The sequence below is a fragment of the Parasteatoda tepidariorum genome, chromosome 6 (assembly GCF_043381705.1).
Source record: "Parasteatoda tepidariorum isolate YZ-2023 chromosome 6, CAS_Ptep_4.0, whole genome shotgun sequence".
NCBI classification, from domain to species: Eukaryota; Metazoa; Arthropoda; class Arachnida; order Araneae; family Theridiidae; genus Parasteatoda; species Parasteatoda tepidariorum.
Genome location: NC_092209.1, coordinates 27,547,545 through 27,557,811, shown reverse-complemented (window position 1 = coordinate 27,557,811; position 10,267 = coordinate 27,547,545). Strand labels below are relative to the sequence as shown.

The 10,267-nt window shown below is 29.3% G+C and overlaps 1 protein-coding gene across 1 annotated transcript in view; it reads left to right on the top strand.

The window, feature by feature from the left end:
• LOC107436856 (chymotrypsin B-like) overlaps positions 1-9,786 on the top strand; it is a gene marked incomplete at its 5' end in the record, with an annotated part of 18,350 nt that extends 8,564 nt beyond the window's left edge. Inside the window, 4 exon segments of the mRNA XM_071182137.1 lie at positions 1,045-1,168; positions 2,246-2,402; positions 5,037-5,155; positions 9,574-9,786. Coding sequence (XP_071038238.1) covers positions 1,045-1,168; positions 2,246-2,402; positions 5,037-5,155; positions 9,574-9,756 — 583 coding nt within the window.
• Between the last annotated feature and the right edge of the window lie 481 nt (positions 9,787-10,267).

Here is a 10,267-nt window from a genome sequence, read left to right as displayed (position 1 = left end):
TATATATATATATACAATAAATATCGTTATCAGCTCATACGATTATGTCCAGAAACAGTCCCGCAATGGACTGATCGTTAAGACACGACTCCCAGCAGATCACCGAAGTCAAGCATAACTGGCTACGGTCAGTGTGTGGGTGGGTGAACCCTTGGATCAGTCTGCGTAGGGACCGAGGGTGTGCGCAGGTCGTTGCAGCAGGTCGTCGCGTGCAGGTCGTTGGGCCACCGAAGCAGGGGTGCCATCCCCTCTGCAGAGGATCAAAATTGCAATGGCTTGTCTCCGGATCATCCTCAGGGATGTTTCCCAGACCGTCGCCAGTAGCCCATTGAGCAGCTCTATTGCGACGTAAAGTGACTACAACAACAACAACAATATCCAGAAACATTTATTATATTTAATTTCTTTTTAAATAAAATTCTTTTTTTAATAAAAATTCTTTTTTAAATAATTTTTTTAAATAAAATTCTTAAATATTTTTAAAGCATTTTATTTTTATAATTTTTCTTCTCTTTTTACAAATGTTTCGTATATTTTTTCTATGTTTTCTCTATATTTTAAACTTATTTTAATTTTATATACTTGCAGTTTATGGGAGTAATATATCGTTGTTACATAATTTTTGAATATTATTTGTATTTTTGTTGTTACCTATCGAATCCCACACAGGGCATGTTGTGTGAATGTCCTCGGTGTTGTGTGATGTATGAATGTGTCCCACCCTTGAAATGGGTATGTGTAGCAGTTTGGCGTTGCAAATGTTTTTCACTTCCGTGACTTAGAAAACTCTATGACACAGGGTAACGCTTAATGAGCAATACTTCTGTCATCTTCCATGGTAGATCAAGAGATTTCTCTCCTGCTGTTGCAAAAAAATACTAGTTTTTTCAAAATAAGGACCACTTTACATATTGAATACTAAATAAATAAATAAACAAAAGGTTTTATTTAAATAGAAGTTTAGTGAATTTTAACTATTTTTAAATTTTAGATTTAGATGCAAGTCTGTTTTCTTCTCACAAACATGTGTCCCTTTACTTTCAGTTATCCTTATCCGGGCGACATCAGGATTCATGTGGGTGCTCACGGTAAATTTCGAAAAACTCAATATGAACAGATAAGAAGGAGTAAAAAAGTAATCTCGTATCCAAATTTAGAAGAAGATGAGGTAAGCATTTCCCCTTCATTTCGTTAAACAAATGATATTATAAAAAAAATATATTAGCTCTAGATTGCCTAAGGAAGTCATTTTGACTGCTTTTAATTTCAATTAGAAAAACAATGATGTACATGATGACACAATTTGTTTAGAATTTTGAACAACATATAATTTTTTTATTGTTAATATTTACTAATAACTTGTTATATAACTGTAAATAACGTAAAAAATATTAAAAATTAATTTTGAACAAATTTCCTTTACACATTTTTTATCCCTTTACAATCCAGTGATTTTGACTGCTTTTGGGCAATATAGGTACATCTTTCTAGTGTTAATTTGATGCTAACAATAGAAGTTTAAGCTGGACCGCAACATTAGATAACTCTCTTGCAAAGGGTTCAATTGCCTTTTGTAAACTCGTGAAAGATGCAAAGATAAAATTTTTTGAATGGTAGACAAGCTAGTTCAATGATGAACATACAAAGCTAGTTATTTTCATAGAAAAGTAAAATGTCGATATTGTAATTTAACAATCATTAAAATCAAGAAAAGGATTTTATTGATTTAGTATTTCTAAAAGTAGAAACAAGCTGCAGTTCAATTTCCTCGTATCGGCAATGGCAATCGGGCTGTACGAGTGTTAAGCAATAGCTGTGTTGGGGGGAGCCAACACCACCTAGAAGAGAGAAGGCAAACCGATGGATCAATTTAGTAGTCTGACATAACGAACAAAAACTGCACAGTGGGGACAAATAAAAAAGATGTCACAATGTCTGTACTACTGAACATCACAGTGGAGGAAATTAGAAAGATGTTACAACGTTCGAACTACTAAATGATCGGATGTTTCGTTTATGGTAACTCGTTCGAAGGCTTTCTTTCTTCAGGTAGAGAAGAACTTTGTAGAGAGTGGTGAATTTATTAATATTGTCATAGTGACCTCTCAGCCTATATTATCTGTAAATGATCCAAAAACCCTTTTAATGATTAAGATTTTTTAATATATATATATATGTAATGTAAAGCATATATTTGAAGAAAAGGAAAAAAAAATATTTAACATCATGTACTTGAAACTTTTAGATCTGGAGGTTTACCATGACTCATGATCTCTCTCTCATCAAACTGAATGCTCCCGTAAAATTCAGTGCAGGAGTTCAACCAGCATGTTTGCCAGATCTTGATTGGAAGGCTGATCCTGGCTGGCACTGTTATGTCACAGGATGGGGTGAAACTCGAGGTATGGAGAAACTGATGAAGAACGAATTTTTAAAGACATAGCTTTATATATAAATATATATATATATACTGAGAGTGAACAACATAACAGAAACATTTCTATTCTAATATATATTTTCATATTTATCGAGAAAAATTTATTTTTTTAAAATTTCAGAAGTATACAGATCATGGTTTTCTCTCATACATCAAAGGGAAGTTTAAAGCTTTTAAAGGTTTTATGAACCAACAGTAAATTCAAGCGGAAAATAATGATTTTGGACACCCGACATCAAAAAAGCAGTCATAGATTTGTAACTTAAACAATCATCTTAGCTATTATATGAAATAACTACGCAAAATTTCGTAAGCATAGCTTAAATATTTATGGAGGTATAGACATTTCTATAAAAAAAAATTTTTTTTTTGTCTGACTCATTTTTGCTATAACATGGAAAATATTCAAAAAAATAAACAAATTATTTAGAGCAATTAAAAATTATAATAATAATTTTTGCTTTAAAATTTGAGAAAATTTCGTTTAAAACTGCTGAAGATGAGCAATTAAAGTTTGTTTTTAAACTGCGCATGAGTGGGAAAAATTCAAATTTTGCTGTTCTTAATTGTATAATGAATTGTATTTGGTAACTAATAAAAATAATCCAACTTGAATATCTTAAAAATTTAAAAAGTTTCAAGCTATTTTCTAAGTAACTTTTTCACTTTTTTAAAAGGATTGCTCATAATGACATGGGTTTTTCACCGATTTCATTTTGTACTATTAAATAAAATTTATTAAAAAGGATACCGGCATTGTTACGAATCATAAAAGTTTCTTTTTTTGGCATGTTTTCCTTTCTTATTAAATCACATTTTGGTGTATGAGTGTTTCTCGTAAGGTATTATCATTTACTATTACATTCTTTCTAATGATGTGAAATAATATTTTTGAACAACCCTTTATCATTTGGAGCTTTTTTCTTATAAGAAAGAGAAGGAAAATTGCTATGAAAATTGCTTGAAACTTTTTAAATTTATAAGATATTCAAATTGGAATTTTCTCTTTAGTTGTCAAATACAATTCACTACAAAATTAAGAGGAATTTGATTTTTAATTTTTCCCGCGCATGCGCAGTATTAAAGAACTACTTTAATTATTTATATTTCGCTCAGTTTTAAGCGAATGTTTCTCAAATTTCGAAACAAGAATTTTGTAATTAATTTTAAATTGATATTGAAATTTTCTTTAAAAATATAGCATTTTAAAGATATAGCAAAAAAACGTAAGGCAGAAAAAATAATTTTTCATAAAAATGTCCATATTTTCAAAACTATTTAAGATAGATATACTCTTGCATATAATAGCCAAAATAATAATTATTACAAGTTACAAATTTATGACTGCGTTTTTTGTCATAGGGTGTTCAAAAACATTTCCGTTCGTAATTTATTGTAGGGCCCTCAAACCTCTAAGCTGTTTAAACTATATCTAAATACTTCTGAAGTTATAAAATGATTCCTTTAGTATTTTAGTATTTTAGTATATATATATATATATGTATATATATATACAGTTTCTTAGNTTGGTAGGTTAGGTATGTTCAATGCAATTTTGACTTATGATATTGATATATATATATATATATTAAAACATAAAATTTAGTTTGAATTGTAAATTAAAAGGAAAATAAAGTTTGAATTAATTTTACTGCTGATATTATTAAGCTAGAACCATATTAGTATTTAAATTATTACATTTATTTATTATTCATGAGAAAATTGTAATTTTTTTAGTGAAGAGTACCTTTGTCATTTCGATACCTTAACTAGTTTTGTATTTTCCTTATTATGAGTATTCTTTTTATTTATTGTAATTGATATCAGAAATTTTGATTGGATTGCTAAAAGTGGAACCATTTTTTTTAGTATTTGGATATTTAAAATTTTTGTACATTACTGTAACATTAAGGGGAAATTGGGTGAATCTAGAATCATAATAGATTTATTTTTTTATGATATTGTTTTGTTCTATTAACAGCAATTTTTCTAACCTCTTTGACTGTTAGGTAAATTTCTTCTGATAATAAGAAATTAAGTGAATTTGCCGACTTGGACGATTATCTCTAGAACTACTGGACCAATTTTAATGAAATTTGATCCGTACATACATCGATACAATACAAAACAACTCACCATTCAACAATTGTAATACATGCGCACGATCGTGCGCAACACTTGTTAGAGTCGGATAGTATGAAATTGCCACGGGACAATTCAGGCCAATTGCCACATGAAATGATAAGCTGCCGTATTTCAAGTATGAAATCAAGCTGCAAGGTCTGTATATCTGTAAGAGGGAACCATACCCCTTATTAACTCATTTTTCTTGTTTATTCTACAACCGCTGTTTCATACCTTCCAACTACAACGAGTGTTAAGCACGATCATGCGTGTGTATTACAATTGTTGAATGGTTATTTGTTTTGAATTGTAACAATGTATTTACACATCAAATTTCATAAAAATCGATCCTGTAGTTCTTGAGATAATCGACCAAGTCTGCAAATTCTCTTAATTTTTTGCACCAGTCTACTTCTGACATAAATGGAAAATAAAATATATTTCAAAAACCATTCCATTATTTCTTCTCTTATAGGATCTGGTGGATCGGATGAACTGAAACAGCAAGAGCAAATTGTGCAGTCTATTCGTCAATGTGCTTTTAACGAACGCACACAAATTTGCGTGCAACAAAGGAACCAATCACCATGCCATGTACGCATATATTTTACATCTATTTTAATCATTATCATTGGTTTGGGGTTACGTCTGTTGAGGTTCTTAGATCGATATCCGCATGAACAATTTTTTTCAAAAATATTAAAGATTATAGAGAATCTAATCTGGAGCATTTCGAACTGTCGACCTACTCAACTTCATGAGAACCCTTGTCGTCTAGATCCAGAGTCTGGCAAAATAACCAATTGATTTTAATCACTGTTATATTTGATGAAACAGAATTTACAGAGTTAATCTGTTGCAGAATCTTCATCAATTTAAATCTCACTGTTACTAGAACAGTGTCTTAAATATACAGTATTTATTAGTAAAACTAGGATTTGGTATACAACAGTCATTAGCAAAATAAGGCTTACGTATGTAGCAGTTATTAGTAAAACTAGGCTTGAGTATGTCGCAGTAATTAGTAAAATCAGGCTTATATATTTTATAGTTATTGGTAAAATTAGGCTTAAGGTTACAGAAGAATTAGTCCAATAGGATAGAAAAAGGAGAGCAATAAAATTTTGCTAAAAATGCATTAATTTATTTAGACTTTCTTAAAAAATTTTAAATGACTGGAATAATGGAATAAATGAAAGTTTAATAATGTAATAGGTCCCGTTACAGTAAATAAGAGTTTTCAAAAATTAAGAATTTCTTTTTAAATCTTTCTTGTTTTTTAAGTCTTTTTTTTTTATAGAAAATTTTGAATTTTTGAAAGTCATCGCTTGTCTTCGCTTATATATTTGCAGATTTTGTTAAACCAAAAGAACACCAAATTTTTTTAAACCTAAAACAAATGGTAATTAAATTAAACATAATTTTTCTGTTTCTATTATCAGTAACATTTTCGACTTTTCTTTTAATCTGAGAGGAAAAACATTCTTCAGGTACTGTAATAATTTTATTTTTTTACATCCGAGATGAAAGTTAATCTGCAGAGGTTTTAATAATCTGCAGGGACTGGTGCCTTGCTGGAGGATTTCTGCTACCGGGATTACATGTAACAGTTATTACATGTTATCAAGATTAAATGTAATTGTAATTGCATCTAATTGTAAATCAGTATTCTTGTGTTGGTAGAATTATTACTTATCAACATTAACTATTATAAAAAAATTATGACTATTTGTCGACACGATTACAAGTAATCAAAATTACTTTTAATAATTAATTCATACAAATTAATTGCAATCAACTTCAATGCGTCAAATTCGGTCTAGATTTTTGTAACATTTACAGATTACAGATGTTCTTCTTCTTCGTATTAAGATCATCTTAATTGAAGAATTATTAATTTAGAGTATCTTTAGCATTGATTATAAGGCATTTATCGTGTTTGTGACTAAATATAATTTATGCGTTCAGCCAGAAGATAAATTTTGATTTTTGAAGAGTGTTGTTAAGTGAAAACGGGGATTAACAGGACGGAAAGTAGATAAGTAACCTAAGTTCAAAGCCTAGCGGTGGCAAGTTGATATGAATTCTGTTATCTGCAATCACCGACCACAGTGCTGTCGCAAAATATCTTCGGTGGTTGATGGATCATGGTTATGAATCACCTAGTCGTTCGGTTAACCGCTGTTTTACTCTTCATGCAACGTAAATGTGGGTTAGTTCAAATAAAAAGTACACCGTGAAGGCTAGTTTATTTTAATTCTTGATGTAGGAGTACCCTAGTTTTCTGGGTAGGGTACAAAATTACGAGGCTGCAGAAATGAACATTGATAGTCGTAGAGTCAGAATTGGATCGGCTGTTCAACCCCGGTTATAAAATAAAATATTTCGGACAAGCTGCTGCTTGTTTCGACAAAAATATATATAAGTTCTTATTAAATAATTTTTTTTCAGTACAGTGCAAAATTTAAATCAAATGGAATAAATAATTCTTGAAAAAATTCAAAATTGCGATATTTCAATTTTTTTCACCCCCGAACTATTCACAAAATTTGCAATTTAATAAACGAAAGTAGGGGAGAGTCGGGTAGCCCCGCCCACAGTCAATTTCATATGTATAGAATATTTTTTCAAGTTAAGGGGCCATCGGACATTAATTGTTGTATTAAAAAAAGATTATTTTCAAAGTTTCAAGTATTTATGCAGCTGTTAACATGGTAAACAATAGTTTTGAAAATATGTTGAATACAGTAGTCATGAAATTAAGAAAAATTGGTTGAATGTTTCGATTAAACTTCATTTTAATACTAAAAAAATAATTTTTTCTATACATACAGCATTAACGTATGTAGTCTTAAGTTTAATTTGCACAAAGAAAGAAGTTTGTATGTAAAAAATTGTTCGAGTAATTGCAGATTTACAAAACAATTGGATTTCGGGTAGCCCCGCTCACATGAATGTCGGGTATCACCGCCCAATTTTATTTCGTCGATAAATGTACGGTTGCAAAGATTATTAATTTATTGCTTCAAATTTGAATGTTATATGCATTTTTAACAACAAATAAATGTTTTAATATTATATGAAGCATAAATGTATATATTTAAAAATAAAAAATTTAATATTTCTAAAATTTTAATTGATATATCCAAATTAGTTTTAATTTCAAGAAATCATAAATATTATGATAAGCTATTTGCTTACTTATTTGTTTTCACTTATTTGGGAACTAATCAATCTACAGAAGCATTTGAATGCAATCAAAATACAAAGTGAATTTGTAATTCTATAAGAAGTTTTTTATATTAAGTTTATAAGAAGAGATCAACCAAATAAGTTTATATTGAAAAACAACTATTGTTATTAATTATTGTTACTTAAATTAAATTATTTTCGTTAAATATTTAATATAAATATATATTAATATTATAATATATTAATATGCATTAATAATGATAAAAAGCATGACATTTGTTGTTATTAAATGATAGAATTCACTAAAAGTATATAAATATGTAATAAATAAAACAATTTTGAGATAAAAATGATAAATGAGGTTTATCTATTGTCAATACATTGGTCATTCTCATTTACACCTGAAAAATTAGCCAAAAAACACAATTTTTGTAACTGGGCGGGGCTACCCGACACATTTTGAAAAGAGCTGAAAAACATGTTTTTTTAAATTTCTATTTTTTTTAAGTTTAACTATTCTTTTTTCGGTTTATTCTTCTTGCATTATTTAATTAGATGATAAAACAATAGAAACATACAAAAATGTTGATTATTACTCAGTATTATACAGAAATATAAGCAGTACTCCTTAAGTGAGCGGGGCTACCCGACTCTCCCCTACGTATTTTTACAAAATATAAAAATGAGAATTTTCTTACATTTTGGTTTTTATTGTTATAAAAAAATTAAAAAACTGAACAAATTAACACGTAAATTAAAATATTAATATAAATTGATCCATGATTTACACTTAAAATGGTGTATAGTATTGCGCCATTCATCTTTTAAGAAATTTGCTGTAAAGATAAGGTTTACTTCTCCCTCCTATGAAGAAGTGAATTCTTCCTCCACAGGTGGATTATTTCGCAAATTATTGAAAATACGTAGATATAAATTTAATGTTCTAAATGGTTCATGGAAACAAGTTGTAAGCAGGGGTTGAAATATATATTTTTAAAAAAAAGTGTGATTTTATGTATTATAGTTTCTATATAGTATTGGCATAAATGTAATACCATCACGGTATGGCACACTTATATTATATTTTTCTTCATGACATTTTATAAAGTAAAAATTTCTTGGAACTGCCGATTGCGCAGCCAGAGGGTGATGGGTGTTGAACCTTCAAGATCAACGGCATGAGAGTGGCGTTTGCGTCACCGATGGCGATGTCTGAGACAAAATAGTGCCCATTGATCTGAAGCTGGAGGGACTTGAAGCTCAGTTCTTTAAAATGAAAGCTCGGTGCCCCGCAACCATTAAGAGGACGTTACACCATGGGAGAAACTTTTCATCCCGAATTTTCTCTCACCTTTATAAGCAATTTTAAAGTATAGGAAGATTTTGTTCAAGCAGATCTAGAGTAAGCAGTTAAGTTTCATACGCTGAAAAAGCAATTTTCAAAACATCAAAATGAAAACAAATTATGAAAACAAAACTTAGGATTACGCAATAAAGCAGTTCAATAATTTGTTTGCAATTTGTTGTTTTGAATTTTTTTTTCAGTAATTGAAACTTCATGGCCTACTGTAGGCCTGCCTGAACTCGCTTTCTTATACTTTGAATTTTAAATTGGAACAGAATTCGTGAGGACAAGTTTCTCTTGCTGTGTAGATTCGTCTTAAGCATTCGAGGCCCCATACACATTCTTTTATTAAAAATGATATTAGGAGTAACGGGTAAAATCTCATTGATTTTCATAAAAATTATAAATCAGTCAGGACAGAAAAATATTGTTTTATTAAACATTTCAATTTAAAGTCAAAGATTATATTTCTTAGGGTGACAGCGGTGGCCCATTGCACTGCAGATTTAGAGATAAGTGGTTTGTTTTTGGAGCTGCCAACGCTGTGAAAAAATCAGACCTAGATACTCTCTGCGTAGGACCTGGAACTAGAACTGTCTATGCAAGTACAGCTGACAAAGCTGAATGGATAAAAACCATCATTAATAAATACAGTTAAATTTACTTCTTAATATAGTTATGAAAATCGACTTCTATCGAAATATCAGAATTATAGTCATAATTTATTTGGCAAAATAAAAAATTCCTATAAGAACAAAGCATTTATTTTTTTAAAAAAATGTATTTAACATGACAATACAATGTGACGTAAAGAGAAATAAGTGATATCTAACTTCACTTAATAAATTACATAAAATTTAGTGTGTTATAACTCCAAATATACTAAAACTAATAATAAAAAACAACTAATATCGAAATACCTGGATTAACGAACAATCAATTATTTTAAATAAACGTAAACGTTTCAGCATATAGCTGTTTCAATGAATGAAAACAATTATAATTTTTATTGTTATGAAATTCATCTACTATTTCATTATTCAATTTCCATTACAATAAAGATTTATGTACAATGTTAAAATAATCTACTAAGTCTTTGTGTTCAAAAGTATTTGTTCAGATTCTGATTTTATTTTAATTATATTTTAATGAATACTAGAAAAAAATTT